This window comes from Bombyx mandarina, chromosome 04 (assembly GCF_030267445.1).
Source record: "Bombyx mandarina strain Sakado chromosome 04, ASM3026744v2".
NCBI classification, from domain to species: Eukaryota; Metazoa; Arthropoda; class Insecta; order Lepidoptera; family Bombycidae; genus Bombyx; species Bombyx mandarina.
This window is the reverse complement of record NC_143211.1, coordinates 5972443-5999912: the sequence shown is the minus strand read 5'-3', so window position 1 is coordinate 5999912 and position 27470 is coordinate 5972443. Positions and strand designations below refer to the sequence as shown.

General features: G+C 35.9%; 1 protein-coding gene across 2 annotated transcripts; it reads right to left on the bottom strand.

The window, feature by feature from the left end:
• Positions 1–217: 217 nt before the first annotated feature.
• Positions 218–27133, bottom strand: LOC114250223 (venom dipeptidyl peptidase 4). Of its 2 annotated transcripts, none has more exons than XM_028183998.2 (13): positions 26936–27133; positions 20387–20540; positions 19235–19326; positions 17042–17119; positions 11396–11448; positions 10318–10508; positions 9703–9872; positions 8945–9589; positions 7190–7415; positions 6548–6698; positions 5597–5757; positions 4850–5055; positions 218–451 (listed from the first exon to the last, which is right to left on the bottom strand). In XM_028183998.2, exons 1-13 carry the CDS (start codon positions 26936–26938, stop codon positions 359–361), a joined length of 2223 nt encoding a protein of 740 aa, XP_028039799.2. In that variant the 5' UTR covers positions 26939–27133; the 3' UTR covers positions 218–358. The 2 variants fall into 2 exon arrangements, with proteins under 2 accessions (XP_028039799.2, XP_089596622.1); XM_089740496.1 differs by having other exon boundaries at positions 20387–20831; positions 26936–27116.
• Between the last annotated feature and the right edge of the window lie 337 nt (positions 27134–27470).

Sequence of the window (27470 nt, the reverse complement as noted above, 5' to 3'; positions counted from 1 at the left end):
GGATACTCTCTGTTAGTAGCTTATTAGATAATATTTTTCAAAATCAAATGCGTTACTTTTTTCGTTATCGGCGAAATATAAAAGAAATCGAGACCGCTTTTGTTACGAATCCTCATTTTACCGAATTGTGCCCTAAAAGACCTTTTAAAAATAGCTTTATCCACCGTAACAGGCTATCCAATGATAGAACCAAAAAGATAAAAATAAAACAACAAACAAGAATATAAATAGCAATTTATTACGCTAACATCGACTTGTTCACAATCAATTTAGATACACTATGATACAATTTAAGCTAAGACTTCACAAACGTTCACAACACACATAAAATACTATTCGAGGTCTTATTAAACTAACATTATAATTTGAAGCACTCTGACCAGAAGCGATCCAACGTGTGGTAGAAATGTCGACTCACTCCCATCAAGGAGTGATTCTCGTCCGTATAACTCTGTTAAAGAGAAAATTCGTAAGTATAATTCAACTGTGACGAAATATATTTTTAAGTTTCAAGTGATTATGTAGGTATAATACTAGTTTACATCTCAATGGTATCGCAATATGATTGTCTAGACTAGTGAGCAACCTTGTCAACCAAAAAAGCCAAATATAGATAACGCAAAATTGAAATTTATGAAAAGAATAATTTTATAACATAATTAAATATTTTTATAGCCTTGTGTTTCAAAAATGTCTTAATAATAATATGTTATATTCCGCTCCTGAATGAATCTTTATACTAGACAAATATGTATGGAATAGCCTCTTACGCTACCAACGAATAGGTTGGAAAAAATCTATTATTATTTATTATTATTTATTTATTGCTTAGATGAGTGGACGAGCTCACAGTCCGCCTTATGTTAAGTGGTTACTGGAGTCCATAGACATCTACAACGTAAATGCGCCACCCACCTTGAGATATAAGTTCTAAGGTCTCAATATAGTTACAACGGTTGCCCCACCCTTCAAATCGAAACGCATTACTGCTTCACGGCAGGAATGGGCAGGGTGGTGGTACCTACCCGTGCGGACTCACAAGAAGTCCTACCACCAGTAATAAAATTAATATTAACCAATTATAATATATTTTTGAACTGTTATTTTCATGTTTATATTTAAAAACAACTTCAAAATTGACATCTCCCTCCAAATATCTGAATAGGATTGAGTGGGATCATAACGAAATGAATCGGTCGCACAGAATAAATGACTGAACAATTTACAGTGTCGACATCTTATAGGTCACTCGAGAGAGTTCCAATAAAGTTATTTATGACTAAATTTCCTTCAGACTGCGGTCGGATCTATCGAAACGATTGCTATTCAACGTGAAAAATTACGTCAAACGATACGGACATTTTTCTTGGTCATCTGCGACTGTCTAAATCGTTGACTAGTTTCACGCAATAAAATCTCGATATCGCAAAGCTCATTCTCAATTCTTGTTAATACGCAAAAAAAACAGTGATCTATTTATGGGAATAAAGCCTAGAATTTGGCTTTATTTTATATGAAAACGGTAAATAATTTATTCGCGTATCGAACTTGTTTTATTTTCTTTAAATATTAAAATGTGATTCGTTATTAGAGCTATAAAACTCTAGTATTTTCAAATATTCTAATGCAATTGTTTCGTTACAGCGTTTTGTTGTAATGAAACAATTGCATTGAATGACTGAATTGAATGAATATTTAAAAAACTTTGCTATACTTTAACAAGAGGCGATCGTTTGAATTTCATTTTATAATTTTGACTTGTTTTTATTTGCATGTGCATATCATATTAACACCATCCATTTAGAATGTAAATTAAAATACACGACTAAATTAGATGGGACACAATGAGATCTCAACGCGAACTACGAAATGTAGTGCCAATTTTAATTACTATTGATACCAATATTGGACCAATTGAAAGTCTGTCCCGTATCTAATATTTGGCATATTAAAGGTGCGTCCCGCATTTAATTGGACCCAATATTGGACCCAACTGGTTCCTATCTATTTCTGAAGCGAAGCAGTCGAAAACGTTTCAGTCTGAAGAATAGGATTGATATAAACAATAAAATGGTATACTCCGACCTCATGTCTCATGGCGTATGTCTGCATTTACACTTTCGTAACTACGGATTTCACGAGCTCATTCTAGCAAATCAAAAGACTTCTGATAATATGATGCTATGTCCAACTCCCCCTTTGCCTTTTCATGTGTTCTATCTCATGCGAGGCTTGGACGTGGGTTGTTGAGCGACAGAAGGTTTTAGTTGGTTAGACTCCGACATACCCTGCCCGCCATCCCCAGTGGAGGGTGGGTGTCCAGCGATTTATTTATTTATTTATTTATTTTATTTATTTATTTATGTACACACAGAAAACAAGACACAGTACAGAGTAATAGGAAAATTATGTACAAAGGCACTGCTTATTTCTTTGAGAAATCTCCTCCAGCAGACCTGCGAGAGGATAATGAGAATAATAATAAAAAGTGATAAGTGTGTGTAGAACAAATAACACATAACTAAAATAACAAACACAAAATGAGAATTATAGCACATACACATAGCAAATATTATAAGTAACACAGTAACACTCGTATATGCGAAGAGTATAGAACCATGATCATTCGGTTGATGAGAGATAAAATTGTTTGACCTTGTATTTAAAAACAGAAACAGACTTGCAAACTCGGATGTCAGCCGGCAACGAATTCCACAGTCTGACCGCGTGCACAGTAAAGGAGTGAGAATAGAAATTGGTTTTGTGGGAAGGGAATAACAAAACAGAACGTTGGTTGGACCTGCAGGGAGCATCAGGAGAACGAATGAAAGAGAATCGCTCACGTAAATATAAGGGAGAAGTGGGCTTATGTAGGATATTGAATAGGAGACATAATATTCGAGTATTCCTACGAAGGCGTATAGGGAGCCATTTAAGTTCTTTGCGAAAATGAGAAACATGATCGAATTTTCTGAGATTGTATATAAAACGGATATAATAACCGGCAAACTTCTTGAGCATTTGTTGGCGTAGTGGGGGTAAGTTTGCGCATGGTACACTCACGTGCAAAAACATTATTTACTTTGCGTCATAATGCTATTAAATTATTAAAATCAACATATGTATTTATTTATATATTTATTAGAACATCAACAAAACATATAGGTTAATAATTGTAATAATTTAATCTTGGGGTAAAATAAATATTCCTTCTATTAAGTCAAAACTAGAGCTGTTGCCAGGTCTTGGTTCTTGGTCTTGGTGGTTGGTTTTTTTTCGTTATCATAATCTTGACCATCATCATCATCACTGTTTTCATCACCCGAGTCGCTATTATCGTGATGAGTCGACATAGTGCTCATCGGCGTAGTTTACAACTCGGTCGATTCGGTCTTCTTTTTTGTCTATAATTAATTATTTTTTGAAGATATTCGATTCGTAGTAATCGAATGTTACTTTTTTCATTTACGAGCTTCCGATTATTTTCTGTTCTTTTTTTCCATCTGAAGCCTAGCTCTTTCATAATTCGTCGTAAGCTTCATTCCGAGCCATTAAAATTTATATCTTCTTTAAATTTTTAGAAGCCTTTCTACGATACGGAGTTTCGCTGCTTGTTACGTAGTTATTATGATTACATCTTTTTATTACAGATTGAACGAAACTATCCATTCCGGTAACTTTCTTCTTCCCTGATCTTTTCTTACCCGGAGTCCGAAACACGGCGAGCAAGCCAGAGCCTTTAGCTTCGTTAATAATGCACCTAACAGTACTCACTGATGTTTTTGTTGCTTCCTTAGTCTGTTTTAATTTTTCCATATCATTCTTCCCCTGTTTTATAATGAAGCAATATACGTCGTACACAAATTTTCTACCCTTTCTTTTAAGTACTACACCAGTTTGTCACGGCATAGTGTATGTTTTATAAAAAATCAACAAACACTCATCAAATAGCAATGGCAACAAAGTCCACAAGCAATTATAACAAATAACTTAACGATTAATAACGATAGACTTTCCACTGTACGCAAGCGTACTTTTGGGAGCAAGCGGAATGAGGGTGCGGTGCGGGACGCAAGGTTCGACTGATCTACCAATAACGCGCTCGATACGATTTCCCCTGCCGTCGCGCCTCACCCTCACCACCAAAGTGATCTAAAATTCGGTTCTGCGCAGTCAAGGTCATTTGCTCAAGAAGTTTGCCGATTACTATACATAGATTTTGCAACCTCTCAAGCTTGTTTGAGAGCTCCTCAGTGGCATCCAAGTAGCAGGCATCGGCGTAATCAATTATGGGTAGAATGAGAGCTTGGACGAGAGATATTTTTGTATGCTGAGGTAAGAAGCCCTGCAGACATCTCAACGAGTGCAAGGCAAAGTGCACCTTCCTACTAATCTCAGCAACGTGAGAACTCCACGAAAGATGTCGATCTACAATAACACCCAGGTTTTTAACTGAATCGGTTAGAGTTATTTGAGTCCCATCCAAATAAATTGGGGGGAGTATAGGATCGCTGAGTCTACTGCGCAATTGTTTACCCCCTATAATGATAGCCTGTGATTTACCCGGATTAATGTGCAGACCGTAGGCTTTTGCCCATTCACTGATAGACTTTAGATCACTGTTCATCGCAGCAATAGCCGATTCAACTTCAGGCTCCGAGAAGTGGCGATATAGCTGGAAATCGTCTGCGTAGAGGTGGAATTTAGAAGATATAAGCCTAGTGACAGAGTTTATAAACACAGAAAACAGAAGAGGAGAAAGAACACCACCTTGGGGAACGCCCGCACTGACGATTTCCTCTTGAGCAAAAAAAATAATAATTCCAAAACTGTCAAAAGCCTTACTTACCATTTGCTCGAAGGCAATATCGCTATGCTGCAATCGCTTGGCGAGTTGCATGCTGTGCTGGTAATGCACGTTGTCGTCACCGCTCCCGTGAACCAGCAAATATTTGCGTCCTCGCAATCCTTCAGCTAGATTAGTTAGGTCAGATCGTTCGTAGCCCAAAGGGTTTGCTTGAGGCGTATCCATGTAACGTTCCGTGTATATTGAATCTAAAAAAATAAGATATCGTATTCAAATCATTTTTTAAAAAATTTCGTCATTTGTGATCAAACAAATATTAAACGTGAAATGAAACCGTAAACTGTTTTTTAATCATTTACGACTCGTAGAGAACATTGTATAAGTACCCATTTTTTAAAAATAATCGAATTCATCAAATTCCAACTAAATTTGATTTAATTAATAACTCCAATTAATTTAATTTGATTAAAAATTATCAACTAATAATACTCTAATTAATACTCTAAAATCGAACTCACAAATCCAAAAAGGTTTTACTGTTGGCCAAAAGATAAAACTCACTTCCATATTTAAAAAAAAAAACCGGAATAAAGAGCTGATAAGGTGTTCTATGTCAGTGCTGGTCACCTAAGTTTTTCTCCCTCTTTATCGCGATCGTTAAATGAGGATGATACTTTCAGTGTATTTCTTCACTGACCTTCGAAGTGTATATATGTATGTATATATGTAGAAAACAAGCGGACTGGTAAAGGCGTACAACAAGCACCTAGATTGTAAAAATATATTCACCGTAATAGAGCCATGAGGTAACGGGGGCGACAGCGGCCCCACATTTCACAATGTTCCGCTGATCCTGAATCAACATCATTGTGGTGGCATAGCCACCGTAACTCCAGCCCCACACTCCTATCCGGTCAGGGTCGATGAAAGAATACAAACTCGTCAAGCTCCTGTAACATTGCATTAATTAACATCAATATCCTCAAATGGCGTGCGGTGCGATGATAAAAAGGTGATGACGGGACATTTTAAACAATTCCTCCATCTTCATGGTGACGTAGGCTCCATATATGAGTATAAGGCATAATAAAACTTCCTAGCAATTTTATATGTACATTTTTTTATGATCGATAAACTATAATGTGTTGTGATAAGGATATTGGTGTTTTAAAATCGTAAGAAATGCATATAAACGTAAGCTTGTTTATTAGTAGCGTCGGAAACTCAAGTATTCAAGGAACCCAAAAGATTTAGTTTATAACGTGTATTGATATCAGTAATCGTATGCGAAATCACAAACATAGGAATTGCTTGTGTGGCGGCGGATCTACCTGTACAGTCTCACATTTCACCGTATCACCACAAAATATCTTGACATAAAACAATCCATAAAATATCTAAGCCTCAGGATCCAAAACCTACTCCAACTGTGAAATATCGTAAAAACTCTTTATTCGCGGTATATACGTTCCGTTAATATGCCGCGAATATAGAAATCGTTAATATGGAAAAGCACGTTTACAATGAATATTCGGTTAGATTCCTACATATTGGAATCCTTTTATCAATGTGTATATACCGATGCATCCATTGGATCCGCGAATAAAGAAATTTTAACCACGAACATAGGAATTAGGTAGCATTTTTTTTTATCCGCGTATAGTGGAAACGCGAATGAAGACAGCACGAATAAAGAGCTTTTACTGTATATAAAATAATCCAACGAATTTATCCACGTACTTGATGGTATCCAAAGTATCGGATATTTCGACAGTTCCCAAAGCCCTGTTGACTGCATGCATAGCTTCCACGCCCATCACTCCCGAACCTCGGACGTCGATCGAGGCCACTATTATACTCCTGTTCGTAGCCAGGTACGAGTTGTAATATTCTGAAAATATTAAATCGGTACGATCATTATCAGACATCAAATGCACGGGCCCAGACATCTATCACTCAGTTTTGAAGTTTCAATTGCGATTGAAATGCATGATCGTCTCGACGGCACATATAAGAAGGATGAAAGAAAGATGGCCAATAGAGATTTAAAAATGTTCAACAGTAATTTCAAGTTTTATGATGTTACTAAAATTAAGTATACTGAGCTAATGGATCATCTGCGCATTACCAATTTTTTTTTACTGATTCACGGCAGAAATAGGCAGGGTGGTGGTGTGGTACGTACCCGTGCGGACTCACAAGAGGTTCTACCACCAGTAAGTATGCAAATTATAATTTTGCGGGTTTTATTTTTTATTTTTATTACACCGATGCTGTTCCTTCACCGTGGAAGTTGAATCGTTAACATTTTTTGGTTAACATTTGTTGTAGGCTACGACGACCAAGTCTCTAATTTCGAAGTTATTTCTGTGAGTAGTTTACCTAGATCGTAATTATCGCGAACTCGGGTTGTCCCAGGACCAGCGTACACTCTGACCACCATTGCATACTGTTCTCCTTGCTTTATCCCAGCTGGAAGAATGAGTTTCACGTTTGCATTCACTTCGTTTCCTATTGACATTGCGATGAAATGGGTAAGAGGTAGTTGGTACATTTGTAGGGTATCAATGAGTTTTTTGTTGTCTTTTATCAATTTGAATGTCTCTTTCTGGAACATAAACAACATTAGTTAGTCAAACATGAATATCGATTAACTGTTCATTTACAATTTCAAAAGTATCATACAAAAAATCCTCAAAGGTCATGTCCGACCAATCAAATACAGGGTGGCCCATAAGTCCTTTGAAAAGTAAAATTTGAATAAAACGAACAGGGCGCGCGTGAGCGGTGCAGGGGAAGCGGGGGGAGTAACTTCGGTTTCTGGGAATTTAGTCGCGATGGAGCGTTTTACCGGAGCGGACCGTGCGTTTTGTGTGCGCGAGTTTTATAAAAACGACAATTCGGCAACCGTTGCGCGGCGTAAATTTCGAGAACACAAAGGTTTACACAACTTTGACGACACTCCAACTCTTCAAACGATTAAGAACTGGGTTGCTAAGTTCGAGGAGACCGGTTCGACGTTAGATAAACCGCGGTTGGGTCGCCCAAGGACGTCACGTACGGAACAAAACATAGACACAGTGACACAGTCTATTCGCGAAAATCCGACACAGTCAACTCGTAAGCGCGCCAGAGCATTAAACGTATCCAGGACATCGTTACAACGGATTTTGAAGAAAGATTTACATATGCACCCTTACAAAATTCAGTTGGTTCAAGAATTAAAGGAAACTGACGGTATTCAAAGACAAAATTATGCGAATGAAATGTTGAATCGGTTTACTTCCTTCAATAACATAATGTTCTCTGACGAGGCTCATTTCCATCTTAACGGGCATGTTAGTAAACAAAATTGCCGCTATTGGAGCCCCATCAATCCAAAACTTAAGCATCAGAAGCCCTTACATAGTCCGAAAGTGACTGTTTGGGCCGCTATGTCAGCCCATGGTATCCTAGGGCCTTACTTCTTTGAGGATGGCAGAGGGCGCGCAGTTACTGTTACGTCGGAGCGATATGTGGCTATGATCGAAGAGTTTTTCATACCAGAATTGCAAAACTTTTCAGGCTTTAATGCCAGGACGTGGTTTCAACAGGATGGGGCCACTTCTCACACCTCTAACACTGCTATGCCCGTTATCCGTCAACTTTTTCCTGGCAAAGTTATCTCTAAGAGAGGAGACATTTCCTGGCCTCCACGTAGTCCAGATCTGACCCCGATGGATTTTTTTTTGTGGGGCTACCTTAAGGCTAAAGTATACGACACAAACCCGCGGTCAATTGAGGCCCTAAAAGAAAACATCCGCAGAGAAATGACAAGCATTTCAGCAGTGACGTGCCGCGCAGTCATCGACAATTTTAGACGTCGTTTGCAAGAGTGCCGTGATCGCAACGGATTACATTTAGGAGATGTTATTTTCAAAAAATAATTCCCGTTTTTTAAGCTTTTTATGTAAATAAAAATTTAATTCATAATGTAATTAGTTTTATTTTAATAATTTTTTTTTCATATCAAAGGACTTATGGGCCACCCTGTACAAAGACAAGAGTGGTATTTTTAAAACCCGAACACATAGTATTAATCTAGCCTTTATTTATAACTAAATAAAAAGTTGAGAATTAATAATATAAAAAATCTACCTTGGCATCATACAGGTATATTTTAGGAGGGATGTTGCAAGCGCTACACGTTACTATAGCGTAGTTGGCTCCAGGTGAAAACATGGCCGACACGTGCCTACAAGTCGGTTCTTTGCACGAGATACATCTAACCACACCGCCGGAAGTTGCCCATATTTGCCTTAGCCATGGTAAATTTCCAGGAGCTACTATGTAATACACCGTATTGGTATCTTGATTCCAGCCAACAATTTCCAAAACCGTAGAGTTACCGGGACTCAGATCTTCAGTTGTTAAAGTATTGAAATCGACCCTTGCGGCGTGCGGGAAACGACGTTCAGCATGATACAAAGGCTGTATCTCCACCATTTTAGTTCCAGTTTTGTCGAAAATTGGGTCGTTAATGTCGATCCAACCGTTTGGTTCCGTGTGTTCTTTCACTATGCTACATTTGTCTTTTTGCAAGTCACAATTGATCAGGATACTAATACTTTGTCGTCTGTTCAGCCACAGAACAATTAGATTTTGGTCTGAAGCCCAGTTTACACGACCGAGGATGTTGTCGAGTCCAATCACATCGACCGGTGCAGGTATACTCCAAGGCTCACTATTAGGCTCGTCCAGTTTGTAGACACGTAAACCCACTTTCGGATTTGTCCGACCTACCTGACAATAAAAATAATAATGAACCTCATAATACAGAAGTAAACAAGAATACAAATTAGAGAATTTATTTCAAACAAACGCAAAGTGGTTATTGCTTTATTGAATTTACCAACCTTAGGATATTTAAACTGCACCATTTGTGGGTACTGGTTGTTTATGTTACCAGGATCTCCGTAATAAGGGAATACGGCCGATTCAACGTCAGTATCATTGAAGGAAGCAACAGCGAGGTAAGTACCTCCCGGAGAAAACCATAATGCTTCTGCTGCATTAAATATCTCCTCTGAAAAGCAAACAATGATTTTCGCATTACTTAATCACCTTTGTTTATTTTAATTCTATTTGAAAATTAAATTTATTCAATAAGAAACCAAAGATAACATTTTCTTTAGACATGAGTTTTTCGTATTATTTAACCGCCTCTGTTTATTTTATTTCAATTTGAAAACTAAATTTATTCAATAAGAAACCAAAGATAAAATTTTCTTTAGAGATGAGTTTTTCATATTATTTAATCGTCTTTGTTTATTTTATTTCAATTTGAAAACTAAATTTATTCGATATGAAACCAAAGATAAAATATTATTTACTTGTTACTTGCAAAAAATTGAAAACTGTTAACTATGTTATTTAATCTTTAATATAATAGTTATTTAACCCGCTTCTCCGTCTAATTTAAACAGGCTTTACATCCAGTTTATACTAATTAATTAAATTATCATATCAACCTTCGTAAATCCAGTCAGTAGCACCAAAATATACTTCGCCGGGCACTCCTCCTGTGGTGAGAGCACCAATATAATCTGCTTGGGTAATGTCAGGTACGTAGTATACATTGTTATCTTGAACGTAAGCTACAGATTTCCCAATACCCCAAACCACGACTTGTAGCGGATAATCGCTTAGCTTGTAAATTAATCTGTGAAAGTAGAAAGAAATATTTCACTGGTGGTAGGACCTGTTGTGAGTCCGCGCGGGTAGGTACCACCACCCTGCCTATTTCTGCCGTGAAGCAGTAATGCGTTTCGGTTTGAAGGTTGGGGCAGCTGTTGTAACTATACTTGAGATCTTAGAACTTATGTCACTCAAGGAGAGTGGCGCATTTACGTTGTAGATCTCTATGGGCTCCAGTTACTGGAGTGGTTACAGCTTAACACCAGGTGGGCTGTGAGCTCGTCCAATCATATAAGCAATAAAAAAAAATTTAAAAAAATGCGTATGAGCTCTCAGGACGCCCTACCAGTAATTACGCAAATTATTATTTTTGCGGGTTTGATATTTATTACAAAATGTTATTGATTATTACACGACCGGTGAAGGTAAATCGTGAACATTTGTTAAGTATGTATTATATTAGAAAAATTAATAACTGTCTGCCGTGTACAAACACCAGAACAGTGGCATCGCTTGATACGAATGCACCGGGAAACTTATCTTTTAGGCGACGAAGACTATGTACGTTGTATTGACTATGTTTGGTGCTCACCAAACCGTTTCGCCAATTGCATACATTCCGCATGAAATGCAATAGATATTGCAGTTTTGAAGGGTGTGATGCCAATTCCATTAGGACACAATCACTCAAGGTCCGTGGCGTTCGCGCTAAGGACCAAATAAGGAATACCGGCTTGATGTGAAGCATGTCGTTACCTCATCTACTCGCCCTGCCTACCTCGATTATTAAAAAAAAAAATGAAAAAAAAACTCGCCTCTTACGTACAAAACGACAATCGCCAAAGTAAGAGTCAACCCCTTCATCACTACACCAAAGAGTATTTTTTAAACAAAACCAGTAAAGTTACTTACCTCTTTTCAATATCTAGCACAGAATACTCCGCAAGGAATGAATATCTGTATATCTGTAAGAGAAAACGACCATTACAACTTTTGTAACGTCTATTGAAACAAAGGTTTTTTTGAAAAACTAAAACAATTGTTTTTCAAACTGCTTGTTCTTTGTTGTTAATAATTTTATGCACAAAAACTCGTCTCGGCAAACCAGACTTGTATATATCTTTCAGTATGTTATCAATTGTGTGACACGGCATCAGAATAACCAGACCATTAAGAATGGAAATAAATTCAAAAGACCTAAACTCATATTACGCTGACTTTGGGATTGCCTATGGGTTTAATTTAATAGCACTACCATTCTGTTACATACCCGACCCAGTAGACCGAATGGTAAACCGTCGACGTCGCCGAAAGCACGTCATTACGGATCCTTCTGATCCATTAACGGTGCTTTTAGGCACCACAAGCACCGGTCACCGTCCTCGTCGAACCCTTCGCTTGCGACGAAGGGCTCGACCAGCGAACTAACCCATTGACACAGCCCACTGAGTTTCTCGCCGGATTTTCTCAGTGGGTCGCGTTTCCGATCCGGTGGTAGATTCTGCGAAGCACTGCTCTTGCTAGGGTCAGTGTTAGCAACTCTCCGGTTGAGCCCTGTGAGCTCACCTACAAACGTTAGGATGAAGCTGAAATAGCCTCTCTCAGCATAGGTAGGGAAAAAAAAAACATTCTGTACATATTGGCCGCGAAATAATCATTCGTTGTAGTTCGGACACAAATTTTTACCTCCATTCTTTTTCTGCTTAAACGTATCTTAGGTCGAGAGGCCCCCACGTGCCCTAAAACGAAACTGAAGCCAACACAGGGTCATGGACACAGATTGAGCAGAGTCCACAGCGCAATATAAATTGGCTAAATTGAATTGCCCCAACTACCTGACATCGATACACCCACCAATTCCTTTATGATATTATTCAATTTAGATTTACAATTCGAACGAAGCACTACGAGGTTTCTAAATTAAATAACAAAAAATATTCATAGCTATTTCAAAAAAATCCGTCAAAATTAAAAAAATATATTTAAGACCGTAGTTGAGCTCATGATATACATATTTTGTTATAAGTAAATATTTTCTTAGACCATAGCTGGAACACTTTATTATGTCGTGCCAGAAATGGGCAAAATGGTACTACGAAGAAAACTTGCAACTTGTAATTTTGAAACTTATAAACTTCATTGATTTTTTCAATAAGTTAAAATGTAACCACGGTCGATTTCATTATTTACGAATATTCCAGCTTTAACCCAAGTCAAAACCCTAGGTATCTACTAGGTTCTATTTTATGAAAATAAACACCAATCAAAGCAATTGTTACAGAGAAACAGACGTGTGTTGAAATATGAAATATTTCTTTTAATGGAAACACAAATTATTGAAACGATAAAATTTACGCGATAACACGAATATGTTAAATTCGTAATGCACTCTGAGTATACACTATACAACTGTTATATGTGTATATGTTCGGTAAAAGTAGATATTGCGGCAAATGTATACATTTTCCGGTAAATGTGCACATTGCCTCATCGTTTGGGTAATGTGCATTCAATTGAATTCACAACGACCATATCGTTTTATTTACCGGTAAAAGTGTACATTTCCTAAGAGTGTACATTTACCGTAACATATACATTCAAATCAAATCAAATCAAAAAAGTTTTATTCAACATAAATGAAAGTACATACTTGTTGAACGTCAAAAGAACTACCGCCAATTCACAAGAATTAGCCTCCGTCCTGAGAAGAATTGGCAAGAAACTCAGCGGGCATGTCTTTTTTTTTTTAATATTAGTTTTTTTTTTTAATATGAGATTTTTTAAATATTCATTTTTACAATAAGTAATTATAACATAACAATTTTACAATATTAAAATGCCCGGAGCAACTCATTCCCACTTTGTGCAATCTTCTAGATAATCATTGACTTTATAGTAAGCATTGTTCAGCATTTTACACTGACGTATCCTACAATACAATTTCTATGATATAACATGTAAATTTCGGTCATATAGTGAAGGTAAACTAGACTTGTGCATTATAATTCTTGCATAATGCACCTTGAGCTAATGATTTTCCACAATACTAATAAACTTATGATGCAAATATCGTCATTAATAGACTGGATCCAGTGAAACGATGCTCCTCGCTTTGCATACTTGGCTCAACATGAACATTAAATCAATTTGAAATCAAAAAAGCATACCAATAAGAATATAAATGTTATAATACTTTTAAAATTCGTCTAATATAAATCTATCTATCTATTTAGATTTAGCAACAACATACGCAATATCACATTTTTCAACTTCAATAATTACACATTACAACGTTTTTAAAGAATGGATCAGGATTTCAGCAGCTATACAATCAATGGAGACTTCAATCTTATATGTAATTAGACAATGTATCTGTACGTAAAGGTGATTAACGCAATGTATTTTACTTAGTGCAACATTCGTAAAAATCCAAAAAAATATATTTATACATACATAATATATATTACCTACATATAAAAAAATTTTTGATTGTTATTGTAATCCCGGTAGTATGATTTAAAAAAAACTATTTTTATTTTTTTGCCAACCGTCTTGGGTGAGAGTACCGAGGAGATTCGACTCACTCGTGTGAGAACGAAATAGGTGTGCTATGGAACTGGTACTGAGGTATCGGAAAGAGTGCTTGATAAGAAGAAAGATTGCAACAAGAACGGATAGCAATTTTCTAATTATCTGTGGTCTACAGAAAAGCGAAAATCAAATCTTACACACTGTTTAATCATTCTGATCGAGGGAAACAATATATCAAATAATTTAATGTATTATAAATTCATTATAACTAGTTTACATATTTTTTAAAAAATATATATTGAATTCTAATCAAAATTTACTTATCGAATCCAATAAATCAGGCCTTAATCTACATAAGTAAAAGTTACTAAAATTCCAAATGAAAATATTTCAATCCTACATCATTTTTTTTATAAAATACTCCGATTCCAATATTTTTATGTATTCGAAAGTTCGCGGTTAGAGCTATCTGAGTAGAAATGTCAAAATTACGGTTTTTTTGCACTGAAAAACTGTTTATCATCGTTAAATATGTACATATATCGAAAACTCCAAACAGGTGGTTTAAGATAACAAACAAATCACAAATCGTCACAAATTAAAAACGGATACAGAATAAAGGTTCTATTCAAGAAAATACATAGATTATAACGTATAATATTTTTAAATTAAATTGATCGCATATATTAATCCTATTAATGAAAGTATTCAAAAAACGAAGACTTGTATAAACAAAGAAAAGTCTGCAAATTATTAAGATTTAATTTTAATGAAAAAACCAAGTTATGGCAATGGTTTTTAAAAAACTCATTTAAACATAATTAAGTTCCAAAGGTGTTCGCAAAATTCGATAAAGCTTCAGGTCGTTGAACCAGACGCAGACGAACCCTTTCGAAGCTAACTCTATACCGACAGCCCGAGAAAGGAACTGAAGGATAAAATAACTTCAATACTCGTGACCTTCGCGTGAAGTAATTTATGAAGTATTTTATTTTATTTTGGAATATTAGAAATAAATAAATCTGACACTGTACATTATTCTTCTACAAACTTTTTTTCTAAATAATATAGTACAACAAGCAATTTACTTGCAATCGAAAACCTTGATTTTGTGCATAGTTCCTACTCACTACCTACGAACGTGCTCTCAATAACATGTGACATTTAATAGGATTGAACACTCAATTTATTCTTGGTACGCATGTAGGCTTTACGCACGCACTTCCTTGTTCAATCAGTAGGAACCTTCAAATTAAACATTGTCTGATTTTTTTTATTCATTGTCTTGTGGTAGAACGTTTGACTGAATCAATAATATTAAAAGGCGGACAAGTGCGCGCGTCAAAGGATCCCGTTGAATAGTAATGGTAATGGTAATAGTATTATTATTATTATCTTATTCTATAGATATAATAAAAAATTTTTTAGTCGTCTAAAGTATTATCAAAAAATCTAGGCTACCAAAAAAACTACTTATCATAATGCAATTTCATATGCATATGCAATTTCGAAAAGGGCACATCTCTAAAAATGTAAAATGTTCAGAAAATGAAAAAAACTGATTATTTTCTAAGGCAGTGTAATATTTAAAATATTAACTTTTGAGATATATTTTAGTATTAATTAGCAATTGAAAATTACTGAAATTATTATAAAATGGGTGTAGGTAAGCCTCAAAACTACATACAATGTATAATATGAAAGAACGTATTTGACAAAATATGGAACATGCGCGCTTTCCGAAATTGCATATTCAATTATTTTTCAAAGTTCGTTGGAAGATTCCTCAAAGCTCCATAAAGTACTTTCTGTCATTCAATAGTTCGTGAAAGTATGAATGTGTTCCCATTTCGCACATTTAAATTCAAACGATCAAAAAGGTGAGTATATTATAATAATATTAAAAAACGAACTTTCTAGATTTATCGCTACAAATGAGAGGGCACTACTAATGTAATTTTATTATGGATGGAGAGATTGCCGCTGTCTCGGATGCATTTCTAGTTTCACTAGGGCCGGTGGACAAAATCAAAGGCTTAACTGCATTTGCTAACAACTGCCCGATAGCATTCAAAGGAAGGCTGACAGCTTCGCGAATGCATCCACTACCACATCATAATTAACAAACTAATAGCGTTTATGACATTCATCAGAATGCGCTTGGGGCTTGAATGGTGATCTTACTTAAACCAGGATAAAGACATAGTTAGTGGTAACCACGCAAAGGGATTTGACATTTCTGGAATTTCAATACTGCCTTCTTCGTATAATAATAATATGTTTCTCACTCACATATGAAGATAATTTTAACTAACGAAAAATATTGTAAATACAAAATAAGGCTTAATTGTGGTACTAAAAATAATATCAAAAAATAACCGGTATTCGCCGGTTATAACAGGTCGATAACAAAGACAGTACTGATGAGTGAAATGAAAACCCAAATGAAATTGCATGCAACAAATATCCTCGACCCGTTTTTTTTGCACTGTACATAATGTAACGCAAATAAAACGTCAGTAGCCTGTGAGCTCACGGACTCAACCTGAGAGAATTTGCTAACATTAGCCCTAACAAGGGCAGTGCTTCGCAGAATCTACCACCGGATCGGAAGCCCGACCCACTGAGAAGATCCGGCGAGAAACTCAGTGGGCTATCTATGTCTGTGGGTTAATTTACTCGCCGAGCCCTTCGTCGCGTTTCACCGTCAAAAAATATGAACATATTGAAATAAGGGAAATGCGAATAGTGGTACAGTTTAGCTTTCTGTGACCAAAAACACGCGTGTAGATTCCACGCGATTAGCTGATTTCCAATATAATGCAAAAATTACTAGTAAACATTATAAGTGTAGATTCCACGCGATTTTCAATATAATGCAAAAATTACTAGTAAAAATCGAAATTTTCCAAACATATGATGTTTTTAGTGTTATTGAGTAAAGAATCGCATTTTAATGTCTCCATTTCAAAATCACGAATTCAATAAGAAAAGTCTGAAATGTAATATAAAAAAATATTCACTCACCTTTCTTCTATTTTTCGTTAGCAGCACGTATTTTCCGTCTTCAGAAAACGTAGACAGCGTATAATTGCTCAAATTATACTGTGAACACGAATATTTAAAAGGTAAACAAACGTCATACTGTGTTTAAAAGATTTTATTAGCGAAAATTACCGCCCAACTAGACGACCTACAGTTTCTTATACTTTAAAACGTATTTATCACACTTTATACCTATTGGTAAAGAATTAAAACAACCGCTAAAGCAGGTAGCGGTAGGCAGCGGCTTGGCTCTGCCCCTGGCATTACTGAAGTCCATGGGCGACGGTAACCACTCACCATCAGGTGGGCCGTATGCTCGTCTGCCTACAAGGGCAATAAAAAAAATTAAAAAAAGGTAGGTAACCTAAATTACGGAATAGAAAGGACGAACATGATCTTAACATGAAATAGAAAGTGTATAAAATATATTTCATTCATAAATATGCATAATCAAATCATAGATCATTTAATATTGAAATGTATTCATAGTTTTACTAATCGAATTAGCTTATATACAAAATGTAATAGTATTATTTTTTTAAATGACATATGAGGAAATGATCACGCAGCCTACTTATTGCTAAACGAATATCCGTAATCCCGACAACGCCATCGGGAAGCATAAGAATTTTCTATTGCCCAGAGTTCAAGTTGCGAGGCACATGTTACATACATAATTACTTATATATTTTGCTTGCTCCAATCGAACCACAGTCGATACGTTAATGATTACTGGTGCGACGTCCCGCTGGGTGATATGGATTCTCAATACCTTGACTCTATTTGAGTTCAGTCAGTGCGGGGATCCGGCGGTCACGAGTGATGGGGACATTAGTTTATTTTATTTATTTATTTATAACTTCTTATACTAGAAAGTATAAAGGCGGACTTAATGCCATAGGCATTCTCTAACAGTCTACCTTAGGGGAGTGCAGAGATGAAGCTTGGTAGGTGTAGTGTAGTATGGTTCGACTGTGGCTACTGTTCTTGGTGGTGGTATTCGGCTATTCGCTACCACCCCAAAAAGGTTTGAAGGGTGGGGCAGCCGTTGTGACTATACTGAGACCTTAGAACTATATCTCAAGGTGTGTGGCGCATTTACGTTATAGATGTCTATGGGCTCCAGTAAACACTTAACACCAGGTGGGCTGTGAGCTCGTCTACACATCTCAGCAAAAAAAAAAAAACATGTATTATCTATCTTCAGTATCTTGCTTATTGCCACGAACGTTTCATTATTCGCAATCATGAATTCAATTGGTCCCCAAGATTTAGAAGCATATGTTTCTGCATTTCGCTTGTGTCAAGGGATTTGTAGTCATAAAATCAAAACGTGACCCACTACCAACATTGTCTATTGCACCAATAAAAAGTGAACAAACGTAAACAAAATTATTTGAAACTATTATTTATTTAAAGTCTTTAGAGTTCACTCTTAAACAAGGAGAATTAAACTTATTCAAATTTAAATTAAATGTTGTCATTAATGTTTGCCTCTTTTAAAAGATAGATACCTAATCCGTCTGCATTTAAACATCGAACTCATGTCTATACGGGACACGCATTTAACGCAGGGCGAGCAGTCAATTTCTCTTCTTAATACAATGCTTAATAAGTATGAACATGAACGTGGACTTTACAGCTACGAGTAAGCTTTTTAATTAAAACTCTCATGTACCAGTCCAAAGCTTTTCTGGACTACAATGTTGCTAGCAATTTAGCTATTTTAACTTAAAAGCTATGCTTCATTTATAATTTCGGTACTGTCGTATAGGTGATGCCACTATGCTTATTTCCATTTTGCTTATTTCTGTCGAAGCAATCATTAGTTTCGGTCTGATGGATAGGACAGATATACAATTGAGACGTCAAAATCATATCTTTTGGCAGATGGCGATATTCATGGTATATATACCTATGGGCTTTGCCAATTATTTTTGTTACAAAAATTGTATACCATTTCATTTTTACTAACATAATATTTAGTGTTTAAATATATTTATTATTGCTTTAAAAATTTAACAAATTACCGATATTATTAAAATATTTGAATTTCAACTGCTTGTATTTAATTAAAGAAGCTTACTACATACTATGCAAATATATTACAATACTCCTAGTATCCTGTAATAGGTAGCAAATTACTTAAAAAAATATCGGTAAAATAATAGTTACCAATTCGATTTCATTGAGAATCGTGACGACTTTATCCGTGGAGGCGTCATATTTCTTTATCCCACCAGGATCTTTGTATATATACGTTGTATCTGAAAACGCAACAATACAAACAGTAACAATGGTGTTGCATAAGTTTGTAGCAGCTAAACGTATGCCTTGAAAATAAAGAATTTAAAGGCTCGTATCTGGTTCAAGGTTCGAAAAAAATTTAATTTTAAATTGAAGTAATTTTCATAATTAATAACCATTTAACGCATTGTAACGGACATAAAATTTTAATTACATTACAAGATATACATTGAATTATTCGTGAAAATGTTACATAAGCAATATCGTAATAATAAATAGGATATTTTTACTACCAGAGCTACAAGGACTACAAAAATAAAGGACTTTTTTGCAGCAAAACGCTGACCGTCGTTTATTGGGTTCCGTAGAAAAAACACAGTGTGAATATTATTTTATAATTAATATATTTATTTAATATAAAGCGGTGAACAGAAAGTGAAAAATGAATCAATAAGGCAAATAAAAAGAACAAACAAATCATAAAAGTAAGCAATGTGAGAATTCGTGCCGTTTTGCATTGGATTGCGTGTACGTTGTACGTATACACGTGTATACTCTGATGCGTGGGCGTGTAATGCGTGCCAGTAATGCATTTTATGCGATACGATAATGTGTATGAGCATCCGGATAGACCGACTCGGAATTTGAGCATTAGAAAACTGTTGCATCTGATATTTAATCCGCAATAAAAACAGACATTAACCTAAATTCTAACTAAGTAACGTAGCTTCCTATTAAATTAATGCCGATAAATTCTGGAGAATCAGCACTTATTGTATTTTAAAATGTTGTCTAGTTCTCAAAAATTATAAAATTACAATTAGCCTAAGTCCAGAGTAGTGGTCCTTAGTAGTCTAATGCAAATGCGTATCCATCATTACACCGGTATGATAACAATCATCACTACTCTATTACAATACTACTAGGTATTGAAGAATATGGACATCAAGTTAGCAAAACGTTATGTTATGTTTGAAGCAGTAGAAAGCGTTCACATTTAAGTGATGCACCACAATATCCGAGTATCCTAATTGATACAAAATTCATGTACTAATAATTAAAATCATAAATTCCACTAACCTGATATCCATTGCACGGACATTCTTTCAGGATAAAACTCGGCCATCAAAGGTACTATTTCTTCTAATGAAAATATTTTTTGCCCCTGAATATATGCCGACGATTGCGTGTGGCATATCAAACCCATGAGCAGAAAGACAGCTTGCTCCATTGCCTGAAAAGAAATACTGAATTAAAACAGTAAGAAACTGTCAGCAGCTTTTTAGTAACAAATTACAAAATCCTATAGTCTATCAATTTTTAACTTGAAATAATCACGTTGACAAAAACGAATCACTCTTAGATAATAGAGGCAAGCTTCTCAACGATTATCAGTATATAGTCTCGTCGTTAAAGAATGGGTGAAGGGCACATGACCTTGTTTGATATCTCTCATGCGATGAACCGATCAAATTAAGACTACTGTAGAAGTTCCCTTAAATGAGCGCGGCAGGATGTCCTCGATCTGGAAGAGATAGCGGGACATCGTAAACCGGATTAAATTTGCCCTCTCCAATACTATGTAACGATCATGACCACTCTGTCTAGAGTGAAACAATTAAAGAGAAGAAGAAGAATTAACCTACAACTTGTAACCCATGTACACCACAAATACTACTACTACTATCCGTCCCTTTTCCCGTTATCTGGGGTCGGGTCTCCTCACTCTACGGCGCCAGGCTGATCTGTCCTGGGTTGTCGGTTTTGGCAATTGGGCTTTCTTAAGGTCTCTTTCGATGTTTGACCACCAGGTCGATGGCGGGCGGGCTCTACCTTTCTTTTGTTCTGGCGAGCCCAATGCGACCTTCACCACATGATCTTCGTCCCGTCTCATGATATGGACATACCATCTAAGGCGATTTTCCGTCATTTTGTCTGTGATCGATGTGACTTTAAGGCTCCCCCGAATGTATTAATTCCGAACTCTGTCCATTTACATTACAAATACATATGCATATTTGTGTAGTTTCTTCTTGGTTTAAGTGAGGCGACTTTCTAATGCCCATCTGTTATAAGGTGGAATAGGTGACATGAAGTCGAATTCTTTATCAACAAATGTCTTTGCCTCTCTGTATGGAATTATATATTATTTCGATGTGGTAGAATAGAATGGTGATTATATGCATACTCCCAATAAATCCTAGTAGACCATTAAAATGTATTTTTTTCATTGCGCTGCGGTGAATCTGTCACTTAACTGTTTATTCGTTGTTAGAGGAAGATTTCCTTGTAATCAAATACAAAATACTATAAAATGGAAAATACTCTTTACTAATACTATAATATAATGCAGCGATGCTCCAAATTAAATTTCCAAGTTGTTTACCTCTTTTAATTACACCAAAAATATATCTGAGGTTACATTTTTTTATATCTGTATAAACCATATCGGATTTTTTAATTAATATCTGCATTATAGTTGTTATAAATATACACAATTTAGTTTTTAATAAACAAATAACGAACTAATTTCAGATCAACTAGTTCAAATCACGACTAGACAATTAATGCACAAAAAACTGCATCAATGCGGAATCAAGCAGCTACATATTATGTTTATGTACTATGTTAATATCTCATAACTATAACTCAGTAAGTAGTTCAGTACCAATCATTCTACAACGAACTAACATGCCGGTGTTATTGAAAATTATTTATGTTTAAAAAGTAAAAGTAAATTGCTCAAGGCTCAATCCTTATGAGACAGAGGAACGCAGACTGTTTTAGCGTTTTGTTAATAAAACAGTACATTCACTTGTACGAAACTACTCAAGCACGTGTTACGAAACACAAGTACGGTCGTCAGTTAAAATCTAACCATATAACCATACAAGAAAACATATATCAACTATTTTTACTCATGGTAGGACGTCTTGAGAGTCCACACGGGTATACACCCTGCTTATTTCTGCCGTGAAGCAGCAATGCGCTTCGGTCTGAAGGGTGGGGCAGCCGTTGTACTGTTAAAGCTGAGACCGTAGAGCTCTTGTTTCAAAGTGGGTGGCGGCATTTACGTTGTAGATGTCTATGGGCTCCGGTAACCACTTAACACCAAGCCGTGAGCTCGTCCACCCATCTAAGCATTAAAAAAGTCCTTTTAAAATTCATTTACCTTTTGTTGTGAATACGATACATTCTGTTACCGACCATTTTAAAATAATCGTATAATTTTATTAACTAGTCGCTTTGGACACATAACACAGAAGCACCTGCAGCTGTGTCGACAGAGTAACTCAAAAGAATATTTCAATTTAACATATCCGTTTTGATACAATAATAATAGTTTTTTAAATATATTTTGAGAAAAGCGAATTAAACACTTAAATATATCAATATTTGGCTATCTTAGGTACGAGTTACGAGTCGTAGATGTGAATAAAAATAAGTACTGAAAACTGTAGTACTGAAGTTTGTTCATCGCCTTAGTAGGCAAGCATGCAACCAGCCCACCCGATGTTTGGACTGATTACCATAGCTCATGGACGTCAGCAATGCCAGGGGCACAGTAAGGTCGCTGCCTGCGGCTGAGTACTCTCCAAAATCTCGGTTGAAGAAGGACACATCATAGCGCTTGCTAAATACTTTAAATAAAATAAAAATAAAAAATTCACATTTAAAAAAATAATTTCAAATATACTTTCTATCCTGTAAGCAGAGTCAGCAGCAAGCAGATCCTATAGAAATTGAATAGTACTAAGTTGATCGGTACGTACCTACATTAGTTCTTTCAGTTAGAAATCATACAACGTAAATTTAATTCATTTAAAGAATACTCGTATTGCATGAAGACAATGCTAGTTTAATTAATAATTGAGAACATACTTTTTCAACTACATATATTTTATTACAAATTTGACATTTGACTATCAACAATTGAATTTACTTCAGTAGTTTTTGTTTATATACCATTTAAAAGGGATTTAACTAAAAAGTCGTCGTGGCCTAAAGGATAAGACGTCCGGTGCATTCGTGTGTAGCGATGCACTGGTGTTCGAATCCCGCAGGCGGGTACCAATTTTTCTAATGAAATACGTACTCAACAAATGTTCACGATTGACTTCCACGGTGAAGGAATAACATCGTGTAATAAAAATCAAACCCGCAAAATTATAATTTGCGTGATCACTGGTGGTAGGACCTCTTGGGAGTCCGCACGGGTAGGTACCACCACTCCGCCTATTTCCGCCGTGAAGCAGTAATGCGTTTCGGTTCGAAGGGTAGGGTAGCCGTTGTAACTATACTGAGACCTTAGAACTTATATCTCAAGGTGGGTGGCGCATTTACGTTGTAGATGTCTATGGGCTCCAGTAACCACTTAACACCAGGTGGGCTGTGAGCTCGTCCACCCATCTAAGCAATAAAAAATAAAAAAAACTTATTGAAAAATTTTAGTGGTGTTTCAGCTCATTCTGTCATAGTCATATGTCATCAATATCTTGGTTAATATTTTCAATAATGTTCAAATAATAAATAATATACATTTTCACATGCTTAGTGAATAATGTTCTGTTTGTAAACAAAAATGTACAAATACACGCCTGTATGCAGTTTAAAATGAATTAATGTCGCTCACGTATCCAACCGTATTTATTGTCATCAGTACCTACTCATAGCAATGTCAAACGCAGTAAAACAAAGAGTACAACACATACATACACATTTACCATTGTACACATATAAATTTCATATAAACACATAAAACTGATTTGATTACATACGTTCTGTCTATTGTATTACTTGATAATCTTGTATTTGTTTTAAGTTGCAGTATCAGAACGACTTATGACATTTAGTGTAATAACACAAAATATTTTCATTATTATAAAAAGTTTCCGTATTGTTCCATATCAAAAAGAAGGGTAAAATTGTAATTTAAGCTTAGCACATTTACTTCCGATTCTTATAATTTGATAGTCGTGAAAATATTTTCCTAAGCTAGTTGTTAAAGTATTGGCACTATTATCAAATAACACGCAATGAAATTCATAGTTTGATATTACTAAAAAAATATATTTCCCAATAAATTAATGTTGTGGATTCGTACTCTTAGAGATAGGAAAATTATATTGCCTCCCGAAACAGTGACCCTTTACATATAGGAAAAACTGTACTGTTGGTCAGAGGCAAATTCTAGATCAGAGATCTTAATCAAGATATTAGTGGTCTGGATGTACTAATTGTGTGTTTCTAGAATCAATAAAAAAAGAAAATCCTAATATGTGGAATGTTTATTCTATTATTCTAATGCTTATTTTATTATTATGCCTCGTGGTTTCAATTTTGCTTCAAATTTATTCAGAAAAACTAAAACACGTTTCCTGGAATAAAAAATTGCTTGTCTCTCTCTATGTAGTAAACAAACTAGCAGTGAACTTGTAGACGAACAATGTAGTTCCGTCGATTCCCGTGTCACGCCATTTACCATTATAAAAAGCATTGTGTATTAATCCAGGGAGTTATTGTGTAAAATTTCATTCTAATATGTTCAGAATTTTTTTGTTGTTATTGAATGAGTAACAAATATACAAAACTGTAATTTCAGAACAGTAAGAAAGATTATTGACAGTATATATGCTTGGCTTACACAAACATATATACTTATCGTTGTAATTGTAATCGTATAGTAGCGATTCATTACTTTGGCGGTAAGCCGTATTGTGGGACGCGAGTAGGTACCACCGTTCTAGTCCTGGTGCGTATCTGGACGTGGTTCGAAAGGTTCCGAACGGTCTTCATAAAATACAACTGAGTTCTCATGTCTTAAGACCTTATTAGTGTCGTAGCGTTTATAGCCTCTATAGCAACGGTTCCCAAACTTATTTTGTCTACTGCCCACTTTAAGAATAAATTATTTTTTAACGCCCCCATTTTCCCACCTACTTAAGAACCACTATAGCGAGAGCTCAGTCGGTGTCTAAGAGTCCTCCTAGATGAAATTACAAATCGCCTCCCCGGCCTCTACAGAACGCCCCCATTTTTTTCTGGGTCCCTTACCGCCCCCCTTGGGTCCTCCAGCGCCCACAAGGGTGCGTTATCGCCCACTTTAGGAAAGGCTGCTCTATAAGGACGTGACCTAGTCTACGGATACGGATATTACGGATTTAAATCCATAAAAATGAAAATAAGCTACTCCATAGACCATGTCAAATGCAGAAATCTTTGAAATAGACGATCTCACTCACTCCCACACATCTACAAACGCACGCAATGCCGCGCGCGTTTGTGCTGGGCCGTCGACTTCACGCGTCAGCTGTTTTTAATTGAATTAGCGCTTGTATTAAAACTATTAGTTATTATTTTTATTGCTTAGATGGGTGGACGAGCTCACAGCCCACCTGGTGTTAAGTGGTTACTGGAGCCCATGGACATCTACAACGTAAATGCCCCACCCACCTTGAGATACAAGTTCTGAGATCTCAGTATAGTTACAACGGCTGCCCTACCCTTCAAACCGAAACGCATTGCTGCTTCACGTCAGAAATAGGCAGGGCGGTGGTACCTACCCGTGCGGACTAACAAGAGGTCCTACCACCAGTAAAAAGTTTTCTTGTCGTCATCTGCTTATGTTATTGTACCACCAGTTAAAAGCATCATTACCTGTCCTTTAGTTCCATTTAAAAACATAAAAAAATATGGGGGTCACTGTAAAGTAAACGCCTTGTTGATTCTGTTGTGATAAGTTGTTACTGGTAAGATTCCTAGTTGGTGTTAATATTCATATCGTGCAACACTGGAACGTATGAAATGGTAGTGAGCGCTATGACATGTCTTCTTTAAAAGAGGCTTGTGGAAAGTATTAAACGGTAGGCAGTGGCTTGGCTCTGCCCTGGCATTGCTGAAGTCCATGGGCGACGGTAACCACTGACCATCAGGTGGGCCGTATGCTCGTCTGCCTATAAGGGCAATAAAAAAATTAAAAAAACTATTTTCCAAGATTTTCGGGAATCTAGAGCCAGTTACACTGGTTATGATATAATGTCGCATTTATTCATACGGTTGAGCTTTTATCTTATAATACTCAAACCGAAAAGAAAGTTTATTTCGTGAATTAATTCCACCATGACTCTGTTCTAATCGTTAAGTAATGATCGGCATAAATATGAGTAAAAAAATTTTTGTTCAGATGCGTTTACGAAAAAAAAATCCAAAAAATCCAAAATTCTTATTGTTTTGAACACATACGACACTTGAATACGTAACGGTAAATTGTTAAATCTCAAGCCGAGGTCAAGTAAACTAGAACACAATTGTTTATCTAATTTATCTTTCGTAATGGTCGTCAATATTGTTTTTATCTCAATAATACTCAAAAATTAAATGGAAAATGAATTTTCAAATATTCTAAATTTTATAAACATTGCCACAACAGTCTTAATCCTTCACTATGAAACAAATTACCCGCCTATTTAATTTAAAAATCAATTTAATTAAATAACCAAAACAATATAATATTAATACAGTACAACTCAAAATATTGTAAAACTCAATTTTAATGATAAATCCGATTCAAAGCACTAAGTATTTACAACAACAACAACAACAAAAAAATAACACAATCACATCACTCACCATATTCCTAGTTCGTAGTATGAAGCACAGGAAGTAAGAAGGCGATCCTCAATGAAAGTAAAGTGGTCCAATCAACATCACACGACCGATTTCGGCGGACTGTCGTCTCGAAACGTGCACACGGTAAGCAGGGCCGTCGGCGACTGGTATACAAACGTCCAACAGCTCAACACAACTGTCGAAAGACAACCCTCGCGAAAACCGGTTTATATATTTACAAAAGGCATACGTATATCCTCTAGAAAGGCAGGAATGCGGATGCTTTGTTCCGAGGACCAAGGAGGCGAGTTCCAGTTACAAACCTAGGTCCAAACGTAAATCCTGAACTAAACAGTAACTACAAGTATCCCTACGAAATCCTATTGAATTATTTGGAAACGTGTATATACTTAACATTGTTAAACTTATAATAGAATTGTCGCGTTGATAAGGCAAATTATTATACATATTGTAAATGTTTTTCATTTATTTAAATAATGAAACAAGAGTTGAAAAAAAAACATAAAATTTAACAACTTATTTCTAATGTAGAGTG

Bases quoted from the DNA above. Each gene is read 5' to 3' on its own strand.
- LOC114250223 (XM_028183998.2), bottom strand. The intron at 9,873-10,317 runs GTTGATATGATA...TTTGCTTTTCAG, and splicing joins TACTGACTGGATTTACGAAG to AGGAGATATTTAATGCAGCA. The intron at 9,590-9,702 runs GTTGGTAAATTC...TTTTATTGTCAG, and splicing joins TGCAGTTTAAATATCCTAAG to GTAGGTCGGACAAATCCGAA.